We start from the raw sequence: 22973 nt of genomic DNA, 5'->3' as shown, positions 1-22973 counted from the left end.
GTCTGAAAGAGATGGACAGCAGAGGAGGAGCAGCGGCGATCGGTCATGCTTGAACATGAGAAGAAAGAACAACAACAAGAACAGTAAATAAGAAATTGCAACAAAATCACAACTTAAAAAACCCCTCTGTTGCTGCAGTTAAAAAAATGAGAGATGTGTGAGTCTTTTTATGATTGGTCAGTGAGTTAGTTCAGTTAGTGGAGGAAAAGACCTGAGGACATGTCACAGTCTGGCAAAAAGTGAAAAAAAAAAATCAAGAACCTGACATTTGAGATACCGTGAGGAGTGAGGAACGAGAGCGCAAGAAAGAAACCCTTTGCATTCAAAGCTAAACCCTGCCTGAGAGCCCTCAAAGAAGATCGTTCTTGCTCAGGAACCCTTTGTGGTTGGCTTCCCCTGAGTAGCAGCGGCCATCTTGGAGTCAAGGATGGAGGAGGAGAGGAAGAAAGAGGCAGAGGAAGAAGGAAGAGAGATACAGAGAAAAGACAGCACAACACAGAGAGGCCACAAAGGAAAGGAGAGAGTGAGGAAATGAAAGATTCAGGAGAGGCGAGAGGGCACGAGACAGAGAGAAGAGAGGGGAGCGACAAGGAGAGTGGGCATCGTACTTACGTTGATCTCACTGAGAATGACGTCTATTATGCTGCCAATTACGATGAGGAAATCAAACACATTCCAGGGATCACTAAAGTACCCCTACACAGGATGAGGTGAGCAAGAGGAGGAGGAGGAGGAGGGTAAGAAAGGTAGGTTAGAAGGAAAACAACATCTGCTGCTACTTTGCAGCCCTATTAAGGTGGTATGAGGTCGCACAGTACACAAGAGGAAACAGCAAAAAATCAGCTAATGACCCACTACATGAAGGAATTTTAATTCTAATTCTAATGAAGCTAATCAATTTGTTTCCTCCGCAGTATCAGTTCATCAAGTGCAGCTGGATTTCCTGCTCTGTTTAGGATGGCGTGTTAGATAGCAGTTACTTAAGCATCTTGGGGCGATTGAGCAAAGCTGTGGCAGTGATTATGCTGAAAGATCACTTTGTTTACTTAACTTATTGTTGGCAATTCATCAGCAGCAGGGGTACAAAGTGGGTATTTATGGAAAACATTCACGTAGCTTCAGGCTAAAACAGTATCATTTTGGCTGATGATATAAAAACACATTATATGAAGTTTTAAAAAAGGCTGTTTTTCCGCTTGCACACTCAGATTTTTTTCTTACACTATGGGCTCGGAGGGCTAATAATGCTCCCATGTTTGCACTGATGATGTGGATCAGGATTGGAGGAAAACTGTTCTGACATCTGATCATGATCTTTCATTTAATTTGAAGTCCTACAAGTTGGATACTAACTAAAACCCCCTGTTATGTTGCGGGTCAAATTGACCCTTTTTAAAGTATTTTAGGCAATATATGCCTTCCAAACCAGCCAAATGCAGTATAAAAATCTAGGCAGCATGTGACAGGAGAGGTGTCGTGTTAATTTATCAACATCACTTCATAAAAATAATAAAATTCAAAATGTAAAATAAAATAAACAAAAATCTATGTCATATAAAACTATTGCATTTATATTTAGGTCTTTCCAATGTACATTAAAAAAAGTTTTAACATTAATGTGATGAAACAGAGTGAGTTATCCTCACTGAACGATGATATGTAAGAATTAAAGAACACCAATGGACTACATCTTGATTTAAATGGTTAGCAATGGAGTTAAAAATTACATTTAATAAAAAGTGTATTGGGATTTTTTGGGGGGTTCTGACACTTTTGGATAATTAAATATGCCCCGGGTCAAATTGCCACAGCAATATTATTGCTGTTCCAGAGAAACGAACATAACAGGAGGGTTAAAGAATAAATTAAAATCTTCCAAAATAAGATTTCTGAAGATGCACAAACAAATCCCTCTCAACTATTTGCATCAAACTGATAAATAGGCGGATAAAGAGGGATGCTGGAAGGAGATTTATCTTACTGATCTATTTTAAGCTTCATCATCTGTCAACAGCAGCTGATTTATCATCGTTGAAAGCAAAAATTCTTTTTGATAAAATTCACCTGCAGCTGTTGGCTATATGCAAATAGCTAAAGGCTTTATTTGAACTGTATGTTCCTTTTAATTAGGTAAGAATATTAATGTCAGATTACAGTTGCAAATAAGTTAAACAGAGCACCTTATTAGTATTTAAAAACATTTGAGTGGAATGATTACATTTGCTAGATAAGGAAGGCTCACATTAGTTTAAGTATGATAAGTTCAACAATACATTCAAATACACAGTTTACTGAAACACAGCAGAAGCATGAAAATGAAACTAAAGCTCCTCAGAAGACAAATGTCGAGACGGTAAAACCTGCTCAAAAGTTTATATGCATTAGAACACAGTACATCTTTCCCAGAAAATGGGTCCTGGAGCTGAAACACCTGAGAAGTCAAAGTGTTAGAGGGCTGCTCCACTGCGTGGCTGCTGTTCAGAGGGAACGTTTACTAGAATCAAACCAGTAAAAACAAAGAACAGCTCAAAGTTGGAAACATGTCCTCATGCTGCACTTAAGGTATACCACTTAGAGTTTCTGTGGTTAAGGTGTGAATCTGACTGACATACTCATTTTCAAACATAAATAAGAAGCTGCAACACTAATTTTAGAAATCTGGAATTTTACATCAACATTACATAACGTTACATTTATAATGCAGTGCAGCATGAAGGCAGTTCCCAAGCTTTAAAAGTTGTCCTGCACAGTAAAGGGGGTGAAATCCAACTGGGGCTGCCTGCGCCTGAAAATACTGCAAGGCATGCAGAATGTTTCTCATGCTAAACGGTCCAAGCGCATCATTAATTTCAGAAGTCATTACAAGTTAACTAGCTGCTGTCCATCTCAACCCCCAGAGCTTTTCTTAGAACATGGAAATACAGTTTTAATTAGTAGAAAGATAACTACTGTTAATTTCAAACATCACACGAATAAAGAAGTCTGAATTTATTTCTGTACTCACTTAAAGCGAATCATCGTTTATCTTTTTTAAAAACCTGTGGTTGTTTTATGTCACCATGAAGAACTTGTTTGTTACAGTTAAATGGGACTCGTGTAAAAGTGACACTGGTGCTGCTGCTAGGTATGCTGGCAGGGAGTGTAATAAAGGCTTTACAGGCAGGGGCGTGTCCATAACTTTTTGACCGGGGTGGCCCAACTGAGGCTCTCCCATAGGCAGGGGTGGCCAGTGCATTTACAAATAAATAACATTTACTATTTCTGTCTTCACAACCTACTTTCATTAAAGTATTAAACAGTTGTTATATTCCTTTTGACTTAAAAAAACCCATAACAAAGTGGCATCAATCTTCTAAGCTGAATTCTTTAAGGACTTACAAAATGTGTTTTTTCAAAGTCACATTTAAGGGCACTAATAAAGAAATCGACTGCCAGCCTTTTAACTCATCCCAAATTATAGATTTTAACAGAAACCCCACCTCTGACAAGGCAAACAGCCAATCATAGTTTAGGATTTTGGGGTGGTCCCTGGGGTGTCCAATTGGGGTGCCAGTGCCACCCTTGGTCACCCCTCTGGACACACCACTGTATACAGGTGCTTTAATGTCACCTTTATACTTAAAGAATCCAATCAGTGAGCTGAAGAGAGACTGGCTTTTAGTGTCATGTCTGCTTGGTCTGACATGATCTGCAGGACATCTTTAATAACTATAAAAACTTGTCTCATTTTATGTAAAGCCTGCACAGTATAACAAATCAGATAAGTCCTAAATGATAAAATCATCCTATGCTTTTCCTATTGATTTTGTTAAAGGATTTTCCACTTAGCCTGCTGCACCAGGGAGAATAATTCCCATCTGTTACTGTTTAAATAGCTGATGCACAAGGAAGTTCTGTGATTGGACCAATAAACCCACACAGCTACATAGCAACAGCAGCAGGGTAACAAGAGAGCAGTGAGATTAAAAACCACATGAAGCCATCCACTAATCAAGTTCTAACTCCATGATGTCATAATAATCACCAGGAGGAAATCAAACAGGGATTAGGAATAAACAGTTATACGACGGTGAGCAGTTATTGGCAATGATTAAATAAAGAGGGAGTATTTTCATATCTTAATACGGCATATTCATAGTCATTGATTATAAATTAGTAATGGTATTCTAATGCCGTGACCCACTGAATGTAGGAGATGCAATTTACTTTGCCCAATCTACTCTACTGCACTTGACTATAACGTTGTTCTATTGTGCAGCTACAGAAGTGGACCTACCCTGGGTTTGAAGGCAATCAGTTTAAGGATCATCTCCACAGTGAAGAGTCCAGTGAAGAGCATGTTGAGGATGTTCATGGCATCGTTGAAACTTTTAGTCTGCCCATGATGCTGCAAACAAACCATGAACAACTCATTAACGTTCATACAGGAAAGTGAAGAGTGATTAAAGCCCCCTTTATAATATTATCACATTTCATTGATGCTTACTTGTTAACATCTGTGAGTGTGTTTGTGTATATTTGTGTGTGTGTGTGTGTGTGTGTGTGTGTGTGTGTGTGTGTGTGTGTGTGTGTGACTCACCTGCATGGCCAGACAGATTGTGTTGAGGAGGATGAGGGTGAACATCAGGTACTCAAAGTAGGTGGAGTTGACCACGTACCACACTTTGTACTGATAGGGGTTCTTGGGGATGTAGCGACGCAGTGGACGTGCTTTCAAGGCGTACTCCACACACTGACGCTGTGGTAAGCACAGAAACACTGTAAGACATTACACTCTAACTTTTGGGAGTGCATGGAAGGAAAGTGGTAGAATAGATTTTTGGCAGTCTAGCAGGCTACTCCTTCACATCTTCACTGTGCATTTCCTCATCATCACAGAAAACACAGCTGCAGGGACTTGGCCTAGCTCCTTCTTTAAGATTTAGTCTCAGCCTCTGTCTGAAGTACTGCAGCTCCCTCCTGGCTGCACTACTGAAATAGTTCAGCCCCCTAAAACTCATGTTCAGCCTCTCCAGAATCTCAGCGTCTCACCCCAACAGCCTGGTCTCTGTTCCCTCCTCCCTGTGCCTCCTGAGTGACAAAATGAATGTCCCTCTTCAGGCAGAGAGCAGTCACTCTTTACCAGCGGTGGGAGAAGGTACACAGCTTCATTACTTAAGTCAAAGTATGGATACTCCATGTCAAATATTACTCCAATGCAAGTGAAAGTTGTTCTGTCAGATTATTACTTGACTTAAAGTACTGAAGTACTTGCTTTTTAAAATACTTAATTCAAAGTATTCAAAGAACTTCTTAAAACATTTCAAAACATTGTATTTTCAAAATACATAAGCACATTCAAGAATACCTAGGAGTACATTCTGTCACATTATGTTTATCTATAAACCATTACTCGGCATCCCTAAAACTATACCATGGAATAAAAACAGCAACTAAGTTGCCTGATCTGAGTGAAATCTGCTCTGTGTTTGCTTCACGTTCAACCGTGGAATCAGATTTTAGAGAAGAGAAGGAAATTCATGAGCTGACTTCAAAGCAAACGTGGTGAGTAACTAGAGCACTGGTAGAAATGTAGTGGAGTGAAAAGTACAATAATTGTCTTCTGAATATAGTGGAGTAAAAGTAATAAGGTCCTCCAAAAAATAATACTCAAGTAAAGTAAAGATACTCAAAAAATGTACTTAAGTACTGTACTCAAATACATTTACTTTATTACTGTCCACCACTCCTCTTTGCATACTACTGTAACCTGAATACTCCAATCTTGCTTCTCAAAAAACATAAAGCTACACTTTGACTTACACACAGGATGTAAAAGAGACATAAACATTACCTGGTTCTTGTCCAGCTCACAGTTCTTGTATTCCTGCTCTCCTTGCTCTCTGAAGGTGACAATGACGAAACCGACGAAGATGTTCATCATGAAGAAGGCGATGATGATGATGTAGATGATAAAGAAGATGGAAATGACAACGCGGTAGTTGTAGATGGGTCCAACATCCTCGGCGTGAGAGTCTATGGCCCGGTACAGTAATCTAAGGACAAGGGAAGGTGAACATTGAAAAGCAGAGAGAGGGAGGAGAAGACATAGACTTTATCACAATAACTCAGAAAGAAAGCTAACAATGCACATACAATATGCAGATCTACATTCATGTGTATTGTATTTGCATGTTGATACACACCCTGGCCATCCCTCAAAGGTAGACACAGCAAACAGAGCCATCATGCCTTGCAGGACGTCGTCAAAGTTAAAATCGCTGTTCTCCCACTGCCTCTGGGCTTTCTCCGGCTTCCCCACATCACCATCCTTATACATAATGTAGAAACCCCTGCGAAAACAAGCACACACAACTCACGTGTTTCATCTGCTAATTCCACTAAAAGAGAGGAACAATGAGCATGTGTGCAGGCTGGAGGGATCTCTTACCTGCATTCTGCTTGAGTTTGTTTAGAACTGTCAGAACATAAGAAGAATTTGCCCTGATGGAAAAACATCAACAACTCATAAATGAGAGAAAGAAACAAACACTTCAGACGTTATTAAGGATGACATTCACGAGGCCTGCACATGGGTCCAGGAAAAGCCTCTTCACTCCCTCCTTTTGTCTTTACCTTGAAGAGTTGTACTCCAATACAGGCGAACATGAACTGCAGCAGCGTGGTGACAATGACAATGTTGCCGATGGTTCTGATGGCCACAAACACGCACTGCACTACATGCTGGAAAACACAGCAGATATGACAGTGAGTTTATCTTTTGTTAAGATGAGTGTAAGTGTCTATTCTGTGTTTTATACATGTGTGAGTGCTCTCACCTTTAGTCCTTTGGCTCTGTTGATGGCTCTCAGCGGTCTGAGCACTCTCAGGACCCTCAGGATCTTCACCACATTGATTGCACTGGACCTGAAACACACACGGGATTACGCTGCTGACCAGAATATGAGATTAAAAACAGAGTTTGCAAACTAGGTTGGAACAACCAACATCCCAGGGTCTGTGTTAAAAAGAATGTTTACACAACCTTAACATGAGTCAAAGAAATGACAGACTGAAAAACTGAAAAACATCAGCTGCTCTTAACACCAGCACTTATCAGCAGACAGCTCAGCTGATTACATCTATGCATCCAATCGGCAAATAGCAAAATGGGTGTTCTATTTATACTGCTTTAACCTGCCTACTCTTTCTGCTTCCCCTGCAAACTGCTACGCAACCCACCTCCACCCCAGCACCTCCTTTTCTGCTGTGTCTGATTTTACCAGTGTCATATATGTCACTGATGCCCGCTCTATTCTGCACCCCTGGAGGTCTTCGCGTCTGCTGCTCCCCCTGCTTTGGCTTCATGCACATCAAAGGGAGGGAAGGTGTGCTCTCCCCACCTCAGGCTTTGGCATTCCACGTATGCACATGGAAGGGCAGGGAGCTCCCAGAGCAGAGCCATTTTGCCAAATTAATTGTACTGCATGCAAATAATGAATTATTCTGGTCCTGACTGAATTCTAAATCACATCTGATGATACAAACTACCCTTTTTTTAAATCAATCTAAATAAAATATAAATATTTTGCACATTTTTTTCATGAAGTAAATTAAATTAGCTTCACTAAGGTGGCTAAATAAGCATAAACCAAGACTATAAAATGATCAATGAACACAACACAACACACACACACACACACACATACACTCAAATACATATGTTTCATGTACCAACACACGCAAGTACAGCACAGATTTATTTCCACGCAAACCCACAGACATACAGTTACAGGCAAACAAAGTTACTGTGCTGTAAGAGAGTGTCAGTACAAGCCAAAGGTCAAACAGTGTGACCTTTTAAAGGAGGTGGATCAAAAGAAAAGTTTTACATACTAACCAAAACAATCTAATGAATACCTTGACATTTTGAATTCTGTACAAAGAGAAAAGCGTTTGGAAGAAGCTTCAACAATGGTCCTTCTGTAACCTGAACCCAGCTTCCCATGTAGTTATTACCACTTGATTTAAACAGGTATTAAAACCCTTAAAAGTCTAGTTTGACTTTATCTTTTATCTTGAATTACAGCATGGGGAAGCTGAGCAGTTATTCAGCTGCCTGAAGAACAAATGCCAAAACTTTTTCCTGTAGTGTGACAAAGGTAGAAGGAAGAAGGCATATTCAAAATGTCAATGCATCCTTTAAGGGGAGTGACTTTGAGATGGTTAAAGGAGTGCTTTAAAGGGAGTGACATTACTTTGTGTTGATTTTGAAGAAGAATGTGAGGGGGAAACGTGTTGTGCAATTTTTTACACAGGAAGGTCAAGTTTTAGGGAGGTTAAAGGTAGTTCAAAGAGAGTAGGATTTTACTAGTAACATATAACAGTCAAATTAGCAGTGATGATGTCTTCTAGCCGTAGATGGATCTATCTGTATATCTATAAATAATAAATGGAACATATACCTGTGCCTATGTTTTTAGACTTAGAAGAATGACAAACTTGCAACACCATGTCCAACCTGCCTTTTCTAACTAGTTTCCTCAGAGAGCAGAAATACTCACTCCACCCAGAACTAATAACATCATACTGTGCTCCAACAATGAGACTTTACATGATGCAGGAAGGCTGAATCATCCAACACTTTATACATGTTTTGATGTATTCAAGACCTGGATTTATCAATTTATTTAATACTACATTTTTTCCCAATAAGTCCAACAAACAAAGCTTCTGACAGGTATCTCCTGTTTCTGTTAATTTGGTGCCCAATGTGAACTTAGTGTTACCTCTAATATCTTTGCTGATGTATTCTGTTCACATCAGTGGTTCCCAAAGTGGGGGTCGCGAAATGCCTTCCAAAAACAAAAACTATTTAAAAAAGCATATCTTATCCATGATTATCTCAATATAAACAAAAACAGAGGTTCAATTTAAATAAAACCATACAAATAAAAAATGTTTCATCTGTTTTTCACTTTTCTTTGCTGCTACAAGACCTCTGAGGTGACTAAGCCAGATGTACGACGGTATTAGTGATAGCAGTTTAATTAACAGTAGCACAGGAAATACAGCAATACAAACACATAGGTAGTCTAATTGGTAACACTTTACAATAAGGGTCCCTTAATTAGCGTTAGTAAATGCATTATTAAGCATTAATTAACAGTTTAATAATAGTTTAATAACCGTTATAATGTATTACCTAACATTAACTAACACATTAGTTAATGCATTAATAAGCAGTTAATTAATGTCCACTGCTCAGAGTTAATTAATACATTATTAAGCATTAATAAAAGTTACAAAACTTAATTAGTTAACCATTAGTGAATGCTTTCTGGACCCTTATTGTAAAGTGTAACACATGTATCACTTAGGTAACACATTATAAATGCTAAACTGCCTCATAAGCATAAGTGTGTGCATCACCTTTATGTGTCCTCTGGAAACACTTCTGTTGTGTTGCTGTCTATTTGCAGCGCTTTTTTTAATGTGTAGTGCTGTTGTCTTTGCATCGCGTTTTCTAAATGCTGCGCATGTGTTGTCAAATTGATGAAGATGTTTTCTTAATTTGCTTGTGTTTTGTCTTTTTGTATGTGTTTTCTTAAGTTGCAGTGCTGTGAGCTGTCAGGGCCACCGTACTTCTCTGTGCCAGTTGAGATGTTATCTGTGATTATCTGTTTTATTCTAAATAAAATGTGTTAAATTCTTTATATGTGTTGCTTCAACTACATTTCAACTCATTTTGCTTCAGAGTATGTGTTACCTAAGAGATACATGTGTTACACTTTACAATAAGGGTCCAAAAAGCATTCACTAATGCTTAATTATGGTTAAGTAATGCTTATGAGGCAGTTTAGCATTTATAATGTGTTACTTAAGTGATGCATGTGTTACACTTTACAATAAGGGTCCAGAAAGCATTCACTAATGGTTAACTAATTAAGTTTTGAAACTTTTATTAATGCTTTATAATGTATTAATTAACTCTGAGCAGTGGACATTAATTAACTGCTTATTAATGCATTAGCTAATGTGTTAGTTAATGTTAGGTAATACATTATAACGATTATTAAACTATTATTAAACTGTTAATTAATGCTTAATAATGCATTAACTAACGCTAATTAAGGGACCCTTATTGTAAAGTGTTACCGTCTAATTTTCTACTGACCAGCTTAACTAAGTATTTTAGACCTTTTTTTATTTTTTCTATTTTGTCAGTTTTTGGATTTACCTATTAGTATACACCCATCGCAGAGAGGAATATTTAACCACCTCAAGGGCAGTGGAGTCGCTGGTCTCCTGCACCGCTATTTTGGAGGTCACAGGCTGAAAGTTTGGGAACCCCTGCTCTACATATGTAAGTCTTGTTGTTTCTGACAAACCAAATAAGAAGTAATTCTTTGTCTTTTTTTTTATAAAGGTCAGATTTTCAGTCTTTATGAATATTTGTGGAAGACAAAGGGTTTAAATTCACACTGCTGTAAATCACCATGTCTGACACCGACCCCTCACTGCACTTACTACAGGTTTTAAAAACAACTCTTTTTGCTGACAGTCTGCTTTTGTAGATCATAAGGAGGCCTGACTGTTAATTTCATTCTGTTTCCTAACCAGTTAAAAACTCCAAACTGGAGCTTTGAATCGGAACCTAACAATAGGTTTGTAAAAACAGCGTAGTCTCCAGGTGACACTACAGTATAATCGTGCACACTATGAGGGGAAAAGAACAGCTGTAATACGACATGTGATATTATCCCAATTAATTTGACTGTGATATATTCTGGAAAAGTCCCCCACACAAACTACTTTTAACAGGCAAAAAGCACTGAGTTTTAGCATTCAGGTTTCATTTCTATAGCCTGGGAGAGTTTAGTTTCTTAAGAGGTATTAAAGCTGAGTTTGTCCCGCCCCATAATCTATGGCAATGACATCTAGATAAGTTGGTTACAATAATAAGAGAGGACCCATGTTCATGAAACATACAATTCTTTTTAAAAAGATGCCCGCAAGGTGGCCTTTTGTCATGTGTTGAATGCAAAAGAATGCTCTGTTTGTTATCGATACGGTGTAATCCTTCTTAACAGTCGTCTAAACCCTGCTGATAAATCAGATTAGAGACTTAGTTTTCCCTTTTCTGCCTTTAACAAGGCTTTGACTTAACTCTCCAAGATCATAGAAATACCAAATCAAAAGAGTGACAGTTTTACACATTGAGGGTGAAGGTTTGTTAGGGGGGTTATTAATACGGACTAATGTGGACTTACTTCGAGAAGTCTAGACTATTAAGCATTAGAGACAGAGAGTGTAGCATAGCATATTAAACATCAGAAATATTGCAGCATTCAAGGAGTTATTTGCTACGAGAAGCAGAGAACATTTTTAATAAACATCACAAAGGGGGAGAGAGAGAGAGAGAGATTAGGAGTAATGAAGTGTAAAGTTGTTAGAGGATAGAGACAAGTGTGAAGCATGAGGCAATTTACAAATGAAAACATTGTCCTCATTTAGCCACTTAAGAAGTTGATTGGTGTGTTCTTAGATTGGACAAGGATCCCACACACTCATAGTTATACAGCTGGTAGTCCGTTTTTTTATATTTAATAACACCAGTGTGTATTTAACAAAACTGTAAGATTCACTGGAGCTTATTTTCAATATGTTAATATCAGTGCATACAATTCTTATTACATGGATCAGTGGTGACAATATGAGAATCAAATAAGAAGGGAAACGGCAGAAAAACATGCAAGAGAAAACTTGAATGCTACTCACTGTATTCCAGAGGAGATGAGGGACACACTGACCACCACCAGGTCCAGGATATTGAAATAGTTTCTACAGAATGAACCTTTATGGAGGAAGGCTCCATAGGCTGTCATCTATGGGGGTCAAAGTTCAAATTTGGAGTCAACAAAGAATAATGAAACAACAAACCTAACCTTGAACTTTGAACATCATAGTAAAGCACATGGGGAATATGTACGTTTATGTAAGGAAGAGTTAACGCCAAAGAACACATACTTTAAGTTATTTAAAGTCAACCCTTTACAACTATCTACCTCTCTCAACAGGCTGCAAGAAACATTAACCTCTGTATGTGAGCAGCATAGTAACAGCACTTTGGACTCTATTGATATTGTACAAGAACAACATGTTTAAAAAGATTGGGACCTCATGAAAGCATCCTACATCCTAATCATGAAACTGTACCTTAAGGATGATCTCTATGGTGAAGAGTCCAGTGAAGACATGATCTGCATAGCCCAAAATCTGTAACACAACCGAGAGCATACTTCATTTCTGTTAGGACTAGGACTTTGATGTTCATGCACTACAAAAAAGTATTTTCCATGTGTTAGGGTTTAGCTCAAAGAGGACCAACTCAGCTACTTTGCACAAGTAGTTCCAGGCCTCAGCTAACAAGCACATGTTTATGCAGCTACAACAAACAGAGAAAAATGAAAGTGTAATTCTTCAATGGTTCATATTGAACTTGTGAGCAACTGGAGGATAATCCTGGATGACTCTACAATACACTGAAATAACAATGAGGATCAGGTCTGAGGATAATAAATTCTTATTTGACTCTGAAAACAGAGCATGGGCTGAAAGCAGGATGTATTATTTCATTAAGGTTTCAGACCAAGGTTAATTGAGGTGGACTAATATACAGCAGCCTATAGCATAGAGCAGGGAAATACAATAAAGCAGATCTTTATTAGCTCTCAGGGGAGTTGTCTTGCTCACTGAGGGAAGAAACAATACAGAAAAGCAGATACAGCATAAACATTGCACCATCTTTACGTTAGACTGCAGCTTACAAATTACAACCATAAAATCAAAACAGCTATAAAATACCAAACAATATTCTGTTTTACTGGTGTGTATAACTGCAGTGAAGATATCTCTTAAATAAATAAAAACAGTACATGTTTGAGAGTTCTCTGCTTCCTTCCTGTGCAAACTAATTAAAGACACTTTCAAACTTTATCCTTTAAACAAACAAAAAAGAAACACAGACACTTTATTGGTTATATTCTGGGTACATTCATATTATTTATTTGCACATACAGCCACAGTGTGTTGCCAGCCTTGCTAAAAATAAGAGTTAAATCGACAAATAAAACCTAACAGGCGTTTAACATCTTCTTAACATGAAGTTAATCACTGCTGCAGTACTCGGGAAGAATCTCATTAAGTGTAACAGGCCAGTCTCAACAAGCTTCGGTTCCTATATATGTTGCTGTCAGCTATAATCCATTTAGCCCAGAATGAGCGCATGTGGGCAGCTAATGATGACTGCAGTGTTTGCGTCTGTCTGTGACTCTACATATATCTGAGTCTGAATGTGTAAAACCAGTGTTGAATGTGTGTTTATTTGTGTGTTTATTTGTGTGTGTGTGTGTGTGTGTGTGTGTGTGTGTGTGTAACCTGGTTTCTGAAGGAATCGTTCTTGACCGGGTCCTCAGCTGCCAGGCTGATGCTGCTGAGCAGGATGAAGAAGAGGATGAGGTTGGTGAAGATGTTGTGGTTGACGATCTGATGACACAGGACCCTGAATCTAGAAAACAAAGAGAAGGAAAAAGAGACAAAAAGTGAGTAATGGTGATCCATCCTTTGAATCTTCAATATAGATATGCTTATTTTGACTTCTTTAATTTTAATTGCTAATAACGTTTTAATAATTGCTAGATATGCTCTTGTTTACTTTATACTGTTTTGCACTGTCTGCTTTGCAGCTGTAACACTTTAAATTTCCCCGTTGTGGGACGAATAAAGGACTATCTTATCTTATCTTGAAAACTGAAACCTTAATGACCACAAAAAGCAGAAGACAGAGAGGAAGAGGACAAAGAGAAGGCAGAGGGCAGAACTACAAAGATGATCTTACTTGTTGGTGTTGCTGAAGACGAAGAAAGCACGGGCCTCAGGCATAGGAATAGCCTTCTCCTTCAGCTGAATGTCCGAGAGCGGCCGCGGCCTCGGGCCCACTGGCATCTCTGGCTCCTCGTCTTCATCGTCTCCTGATGGTGGAGAGAAAATAAGAGTGAGAAAACAGCAATAAGAGAATATAAATAAAATAAGAGAAAATGGGAGAGATGGAGCTTAAATATTAGAAGAAGCTCTAAAACATGTCTTTAGAGCAGCTGCATGTAATACTTTGATTTTTAACATCTCAAAGTGACAAGGACTACGTTCACACTGCAGGCAGGAGTGACTGAAATCTGATGTTGTTGCTCATGGGTGACTCAGATCAGATTTTTTATGACAGTTTGAAAAGCTCATGTCACATGAACATATTTGAACCACTTTTCTGTGTGTTCCTAATTCCGATACAGGCTGGATCTTTTGTAACGCAACCTCAGTCTGAACAGCCAGGTCAACATGCATGCAACTTCAACGCTCCTCATTAGTGACATCAGTGTGTGTGACATCTTTGACACTTACACTTTCATTAGTGTTGTTCATTTGGGTCAGAGTTATAACTAACTACATTTCATGGCAGAGTTGACCCCGTCTGTAGCTGTTGATAGCAGGGGTGATTCTAGGATCAGATGTTTAGGGGTGCTGAGCACCCAGAGAGAGCTGCCAGGTCGGGCAAGATTCATTTCACTGTTTTGTACATTTTAATGCAATTTCATTCCCACATTTGTGAAAGAAAAGTAGAACACTTTTTGGGAAAGTCTGTGACTAAACCATCAAATCTGATAAAGGTTATTTAAATGCTGAGCCACAGAAAAAGAGAAATGGATTTGAATCATAAAAGAAACACATGGTAACCCTCATTTCTGGGAAAGACAACTCATATTGATACAGCAGCTCCTCAACATATACATAAACAGTATGTTTCTGGAGTAAACCAGCCCTCTATAGTGAGAACCAAAAATACCAAAAATTGACATTGGAGTTATTTTTTGGACTTTCATTTGAAATGCAATGCACAACATGTAAAACACATTGTCTGTATTACATAATTTGATAAGTTTTGGAGCTGCTGTATTTTTGTTGTTAAAATACAACGTTCTAACCAAGTACTGTTTGATTTTGAAACTTTTCTAGCTTATTAAAAGGGACATACAGTAAAAAAATTAAAATAAACTAAAAAAATCTCTCAAATTTAGGGGAGCTGGGATCAATTTAGGGGTGCTTCATCAACCCCAAAAATGGTCTAGAAAGGCCTATGGTTGATAGCCTAGCTCAGGTTCTCCAGCCAGTTTCTCAACAAAGGAGCCAGGTTGACCGGGATACACTTACAAGTATCTCATACCACCCCACTTCAAAGGAAACAAACTATCCTTTTAAGGCCTTCAGTGTGAACATAGCCAAACTGTTGGACAAAAGACATGATACTTGATGGGTAGAAAATAATGTGTACACTGGAAATATGTCACAAGTCTAACTCGTATGATTACAGGATAAACACTCTGTAGATTACCTATGTAGTCATTGGCAGGATATGGATTCTTTTCTTCATTCTCATCTCCACAATAGTCATCCATGTTAATCTGCAGAAGAAGAGCAGGACACTTATATATCAGTTTAATTTCTTTGACCCAACCCCCCTGACTCACTCACTTATTTGAGTCTACTCTTAAAAAGCGTGTGTCTGCATACCTTCGTAGCCATGTTGGTCTCTCCATCAGACGTGATGGACTTCAGCTCTATCTTCTCCTTCTTCTCCTTCTTCTCCTCCACCAGAGGAGGCTTCTCATTTTCATGGCGCTTCTCTGGACTGGCCAACCTAAAGACAGAGAGAGAGAGAAAAGATGCTCCTCACCATCAGCAACATTGAAATTCTCATACCTCCAGCAGAGTTAGCCTTGTGTTGACCTGCAAAATTTGATTGAATCACGTATCAATGATCACCAGAGGGGAGAAATGAACACTTGATGGAGTTTATTTCAACCAAAGAGTGTTGTTAACATCCAACCAAAAGAATCGTGGGCAGGTAAAATATACTTTTCTATCACACTATTTTTTTGATTAATAAAGGTGACAATAAAGAAGAGGACATTTAATGATTTGTACCCCTTAGGAACTCAATCTCCCTAAGCTGCACAAAAACCTCACATTAGCTTTGCTGATAAACGCCCTTTGTAGGTGATCAGATGCTAAAACTAGCCAATAAACCTGGTTTTGAAGTGGACAAATGTAATTGTGGAGCAGATTTCACTATATCTGCATCCTGAAATGCTTCTGGGTATTACAGACAATCTTGGTTGCTGCAAGCTAAAGCTCTCCTTTACATGTTGTTGACAATATTCAAACTTTTCTACTCTTAACCCTTTATTTATTGTCTCTCCTTATTCCATTTAACAGTTGTCTAATTTTCTGCTTCACCTGGCCAGTTTCCTCCGCTCCTTCTCCTCCTCCTCTTCTTTCTGTGCCGATGTCAGGCTCTCAGCATCTGCCAGGTTGTCCACAGCGATGGCCAAGAAGACGTTCAGTAGGATATCTGTTCAGAGGGCTGGAGTTAAGGATGTTTCAGACACTTTAGATCCGGGGAGCCCAAAGTGTGGGTCGGGACCCCCTGAGGGGTCACGAGACACCAATGGAGGGTCGCGAGATGTCTTCCAGATTTTTTGATTTTTTTTAAGTAATCTAAATTTGCTTATTTTACCCATTATTGTAAAAATATAGACAAACAATGTAGTTAGATTCTAAACAAAACCCTGCAAATAAGTACATTTCATTATTTTTCTGCCTTTCTTTGTTGCCAGATGAATCCAAAAGTTAGGCTCAGCAAACAGTTAATTATGTAGGTAAACTAATTTTAAAGTTGAAGTAAATGAAGTATGAACATTTAAACACTTTGAGGCAGTGTTAATTTAGGTGGCTGTTTCAGCTTTAGTCTTAGTGTCAGTTTTTAGACAAAAATGCAAATTAGTTTTAGTCACATTTTAGTCTTTTCAGCCCTTTATAGTCTTAGTCTAGTTTTAGTTGACGGAAACTCAAAATATTTTAGTCTTTCAATTTTGCCGAAACATCTTCACTCTTTAAATAATTCATGTAGTCGATCAGATATTGGTATCAGGGTTATACCAAGTGTTAAAATCGTCAACATTTCACTCTTTCAACACTTTAGCTAGTGTAATATCTTGGCCCTGCTAAAAATCCCAAAGAAAACATTCTTGATGTGACCACTGTGACTGTATTTTGATTCTCTTGATTCACAGTAAAATGCCATGAAAGGACTGTACATTTAAGACGGTCCTTGAATCCACCTGCAGTGACAGGCGCACTGGACAGAGTCAGTTCACAGCACTCTGAAATGGATCTGTATCTTTCAACAAGGAGTTCATCAAAACTTACTAAATGTGTCTGATGTATCACCAAACTGGAACAAATCAAGCTGTAGACGCAGAGCTTTTTATGGTAATGGCGGCAAAAACGGCAAACATCAAATATTAAACAGACGTCCCCCCGGTTGTGTCTTTGTCACTAACGCACACCGGGGCTTAAAAATCCTCAATGAAGATGAGACAGATTCATGGAGGTGGGGAGAGCTGGTTCATAAAGCACACCTGAAGCAGGTAGGTGACCAAGCTAACACTGAGGCCCTCAAATAATAACTCAGCCTGTCACAGGAATGAATCACTTTCATCTTTAAAGATTAGACGCACAGCGGGGGAAAATATGAATTCTTTATGTCCAACGGTCAGCCACTAGCGTTTTCGTCTCGTCATCGTCTGGTCATCAAAATCAAAACATATTTTCGTCAGAGTTTTTATTATCAGTGATGCAGTTAGCTTGTCTTAGTCTCGTTTTCATCATGAAAAAATGAGTCGTTGACGAACATTTATCGTCATAATTTCGTTAACGAAATAAACACTGCAGACATCCGGAGCTGGATGAGCAGGAACTTCCTGAAACTCAATGGGAATAAAACCGAGGCCCTGCTCATCGGCTCCAAATCCACCCTCACCAAATCTCAACACACCCCAGTCCCACCCATCACCATCGACGGATTCCCTGTACCCTTCTCCCCTCAAGTGAAGAGCCTCTGCGTCATTCTGGACAGCACTCTCTCATTCGCACCACACATTCAAAACATCACCCGGACTGCATTCTTCCACCTCCGCAACATCTCCAGACTCCGCCCCTCACTGTCCCAATCCAGCACCGAAACCTTGGTTCATTCATTTGTCACTTCCCGTATCAATTACTGCAACGCCCTCCTCACCGGACTCCCCACCAAACTGATCAACAGACTGCAAATCATTCAGAACTCGGCCGTCCGGATCATCACCCGCACCAAATCATCTGACCACATCACTCCTGTTCTCATCCATCTTCACTGGCTCCCTGTCCCATACCACATCCATTACAAAAACCTTCTCCTCACATACAAAGCTCTTCATAACCTGGCCCCCACTTACCTCCGTGACCTCCTTCATGAATACACTCCCTCCCGCTCCCTCCGCTCAACCTCTGCTGGACTGTTAACAATTCCACCATCACGCCTCATTACCATGGGTGCCCGAGCCTTCAGCTGCTCAGCACCCAGACTCTGGAACTCCCTCCCCCCACACATAAGACAGTCGAACTCCATAACATCATTCAAATCCCAACTCAAAACTCACCTGTTCAAACTGGCATATTCACTCTAACTGGACTCTCTGCACCTCACTAGTTTTTAGTTTTTATTTATTACATTTTGTTTGTTTGTTTGTTTGTTTGTTTTTATGATGTTTTAATGATGTATGCTTTTATGATCTGTAAGGTGACCTTGGGTGATCTGAAAGGCGCCCAAAATAAAATGTATTATTATTATTATTATTACTGCTTCGAGGGATAGTAGGGGTCACAAGTCTTTGGCACCTACTGTATATTTTGGGTGTCGCGGGCTGAATAGTTTAGGAACCCCTGCTTTAGATCATCATTGTGGTTTGTAGGCCAAGTGAATTATGGGTAACTGCTTCATTTGAAAGACACTGAAGTCCCAACTGCTAATGCAGAGCAGAAAAAAATGTATTAACATGGATAACACAAGATTTCCTCGTGTAATGCATTTCAACTAGGGGCTGGATCTGATTCCATTCACATCACAATCAGCCGCATTGTTATCCCTTTGATGCAATCAAATTTAACAGAATCAGAAAACAAGTTAGGCTGTCAATCTTTGTCTCAGGCTTTTTTTTCTTCATTCATCTCCCCCCAACACTAGGCTACTACAAAGCTACTTCATGTACGCCTCTGTTGTAACAGGATACAGTTTCCGCAGATGAAGAGGATGATGAAGTAGATGCAGACGAGCATGCCAGGGAAGGATGGTCCACCGTATGCCATGATACCATCATACATCACAGAGTTCCAGTCCTCTCCTGTCAGGATCTGTAAAGAACACAAACAAATGAAGAAGTCCAAACATTTCATGAGCTGAATGTGTAAGAAGGAAGAGCTCAGGAGCATCTGCAGCACCATTACCTGAAACACAGTGAGCAGAGACTGGGGGAAGTTGTCAAAGGTGCTGCGTCTGGTCACGTCAAAGTTAAATTTCCCCCCAAACAGCTGCATGCCCAGCAGGGAGAAGATGATGATGAAGAGGAAGAGCAGGAGCAACAGGGAAGCGATGGAGCGGACAGAGTTCAGAAGTGAGGCCACCAAGTTTGACAGGGAGTTCCAGTATCTGAGGGAGAGATTTCCAGTTAATGTGTGAAGAACATACATTAATCTTAGCACTGTGTCTGACTCTGCTTCCTCTCTATTAAGGGCCTGATCACGCATCCTGAGGACATTCAGTAACATAATAGTCAGGGTTGTCTTCCACTGCCCAGAGCTGCAGTGGATGACTTTCAAACGTGTGTTTATTCTGTTTTCATTGTTTGTGGAAGTTGAAATGGATACACTGTCTCTGTCAGCAAAACTTTCTTCAATAAATGTCAGAAATAGACGTGTCTATATTTACCTTGTGATTTTGAAGATTCGTAGCAAGCGCACACAACGTAACACGGAGATGCCGAGAGGAGACATGATCTTTGTTTCTACCAGAATGGTCTCAAGAATTCCTCCACATACTACGAAGCTGTCAAAGCGATTGAAGAGGGACACGAAGTACGCCTGTGGAGAGAGGAGAAGTTTAGAGAACTTGGGGTAGGGATGTGCCGTCTTGACAATCTTTGACTTTATGAAGATATAATCCCTAACAATCAATCAATCAATCAATCAATCAATCAATCAATCAATCAATCAATCAATCAATCAATCAATCAATCAATCAATCAATCAATCAATCAACCTTTATTTATATAGCGCCAAATAATAACAAACGTTATCTCAAGACCTTTCACAAACAGAGCAGGTCTAGACCACACTTAGGACAAGATCCAGTCCCGTCTTACAGACAGGACTGATCTCATCTTAATCCACCATGCGCAGAGCACTTTGCAGCATTTAGCAAGTTACAGCGGCAAGGACAAATGTTCTTTTAACAGGCAGATACCTCCAACAGAACCAGACTCATGTTAGACACACATCTGCCTAATGAAAAAAAAACCACTTTGAAGTGAGCAACCTACTTGTAGACCCAGACTGTACATCTTCAACAGCATCTCACCGGTGAAGAGTGCTAGCAACACCTTGTTAGCTATGTCTAAGAAAAAGGAAGGAAAGGAGGAAAGGGGAAAATGTTGAGGTTAATAACTTACAATACAATACAATATTTAGAAACGTGCTAAGTCGGTGTCTGTGTATGTTTACCTTGTACATCTGTTAACCACTGAGGCTGCTTGTGATGTTCAGAAGCGATGGTCAGCGTGTTGAGGAAAACCAGGAAGATAACCAGCCAATAGAAAACCTGCGATTTGACCGCCGCCCGGCACTTCCTCCTACACAGCCGGTTCCACCTCCGAGAGTATCGACTGAAGAGGAAGAGGCAGAGATAGAGAGAAGGAGAGGTGAGGAAAGATTGGAGTGAGATAAAGAAGGGAAAAGGAGGGATGTGTCAAAAAAAAATTGAAAGGCAAAAGAAAGATCAAAAGAGAGTTTAAGGAGCAGAGAGGAAGGATTAGAAGGAAGGAATAGAGAAAAAAAAAGGAATGAGTTAAAACAAATATGAGACAGAAACAAGGGAAGAGGAAAGGAAAAACAAACAGCAGAGGAGAGAGGAGATAAAGAAAGACTGAATTAGTCCATCGACAAAGCAGTGATGACATCAGCCCTCAGCCTGTGGTTGTCTGTTGTTTGAGAGCAGAGCTGTGAAACAGTTAGTCATCCTCAAAGACGCTTCACACCCAGAAAAAGACTGTATGAAGAGCTTTGTTGCAGAATGAGATATGTTCCATTTGAGGGATAAAAGCAACATTTTTTATTGAAATGTGTTTCGTTCCACACAAGTCAGGGTGAATTATGCTTCACAAGAAGAAGTGCTTCATTTGAGATTTCTTTTCATGTTACACAACTCTAACAATTGCTCTGTGCTGTGCTGAATACAAACTCTTTGAACTTTTTTTGCCCTCTGCTGTTGATGATAAAAAGTTATTGTTTGTGGTAATTGCTGACTTCACACCTCTCTGACTTCAACCAGTCCACTCAAAACACCACTGTGTTCTCTTTTGACATGCCCCCATGGAAATGATTAGACATCTGAAATTCAACTAAGGACTTTTGAAATAATCATCACAAGAGGAGATACTGAAGACAGTCGTTGTGAACAGACACAATTTTACCAATTTTCTATGTTTAGGTTTAGCATATGTTTGATATGCCTCGCCGTAGACACTTTGAGGGGCTAATTTAATTTGATCACAAACTTATGCAGGTTATTTAACATTTGTAAAGGCAGCCATGTGTGAAGTCACTTTTAATTACATCTTACAGTTTTTCTCAGTCGCTTTGGTACATTTCTCGAATCAAAACAATTCGTACAAATAGCAAAACACCATGGATTACCTGCAAAAGCCAGTATTTACTCAAAAGTAAATACCTGTTTCAATGAACATGTCAGTGCCATCAGAGTGACAAGTCCTTGTGTCATGGTGTACGGATAAGACAGTCAAACTGCTTAGTCATGTTGTCAATATAACAGTGTACTCTGGAGGGATGTTCTGATGTAAACTATGGCTAAAGTTTTGATGACAGTTATTGTAAATTTTAAGTTATACCTCAGTGTATGTGGGAGATTGATTGCAAGAGACTGGACAAGATTCACAGATTGTCCTTCCATTGTCAGACATTGTAACATTGTGTTGTGCTCCGGCTATACATATACTTGCCAGTTGATGGTTCATGAGATGCACCATTGAGCTATTTCAGAGAACTGGTTGATCATTGGTTGATCTAATGCTTCACAGATTTCCCTTTGTTAGAGAAAGTCAAGATTCACCTGGGAGCAATTTACCAATTAAGATAAGATAAGAGATTCATTTACTCGTCCCACAACGGGGAAATTCAAGTGTTCAAGTGCCAAATATATATATAAAGCAAACAAGAGCCTATAAATTAACAATCATTAAAAAGTTATTAGCAATTAATAGGGCTTCTTCATTTGATATTGCCAGTAGTCTGCGGTTGGTTCCACAATTTAATGCTCGAGACCCGGATACGTTTTTTGTACTGTTTGAGCGTGTAGCTGAGAGGAGAGGCTGGGCTGAGGCGGATCAGACCTTGCTATTGCAGTGTGTTTTAACGGGTAAGGCACAGGAGGCGTACTCTGCTCTGAGCGTTGCAGAGAGTAGGGTCTACTCAGCGGTTAAGTCGGTTGTTTTGAAGGCGTATGAGTTGGTCCCTGAGACTTATCGCCAGAGGCAAGTACTAATTCAAATTAAAATCAAAATTAAAGCAAATATATATGCACAATGATATGAAGATTGAACAAGTAGTTTTGAGAATTTCAATTCTGATCTGAGAAATGTACCAAAGCAACTGAGAAAAACTGTAAAGCTCCTGTGAGGAATGTTTGGTTTATGTTGATTTTGGCGCCCCCTGTGGACAAAGCAGTACCTCATATCTCTGCTGGTTTTATCTTGCACATTTAAGTACTTATA

General features: G+C 39.3%; 1 protein-coding gene across 1 annotated transcript in view; it reads right to left on the bottom strand.

Moving 5' to 3' along the window:
- Nucleotides 1-22973, bottom strand: part of cacna1c (calcium channel, voltage-dependent, L type, alpha 1C subunit) — a 254713-nt gene that overhangs the window by 35914 nt on the left and 195826 nt on the right. Inside the window, exons 13-32 of the mRNA XM_034673428.1 lie at nt 20689-20849; nt 20508-20581; nt 19898-20049; nt 19417-19618; nt 19203-19323; nt 16330-16444; nt 15604-15730; nt 15425-15494; nt 13880-14012; nt 13420-13549; nt 12199-12258; nt 11761-11867; nt 6819-6906; nt 6616-6723; nt 6431-6483; nt 6186-6332; nt 5834-6035; nt 4580-4738; nt 4277-4387; nt 613-696 (exon numbers count right to left, since the gene is read on the bottom strand). Coding sequence (XP_034529319.1) covers nt 613-696; nt 4277-4387; nt 4580-4738; nt 5834-6035; nt 6186-6332; nt 6431-6483; nt 6616-6723; nt 6819-6906; nt 11761-11867; nt 12199-12258; nt 13420-13549; nt 13880-14012; nt 15425-15494; nt 15604-15730; nt 16330-16444; nt 19203-19323; nt 19417-19618; nt 19898-20049; nt 20508-20581; nt 20689-20849 — 2404 coding nt within the window. The remainder of the gene's footprint in view (nt 1-612; nt 697-4276; nt 4388-4579; nt 4739-5833; nt 6036-6185; nt 6333-6430; nt 6484-6615; nt 6724-6818; nt 6907-11760; nt 11868-12198; nt 12259-13419; nt 13550-13879; nt 14013-15424; nt 15495-15603; nt 15731-16329; nt 16445-19202; nt 19324-19416; nt 19619-19897; nt 20050-20507; nt 20582-20688; nt 20850-22973) is intronic.

The sequence above is a fragment of the Notolabrus celidotus genome, chromosome 21, assembly GCF_009762535.1.
Source record: "Notolabrus celidotus isolate fNotCel1 chromosome 21, fNotCel1.pri, whole genome shotgun sequence".
Classification (NCBI taxonomy): Eukaryota; Metazoa; Chordata; class Actinopteri; order Labriformes; family Labridae; genus Notolabrus; species Notolabrus celidotus.
Note: the sequence above shows the minus strand (reverse complement) of the source record. Positions and strands in the feature narration are given on the sequence as shown.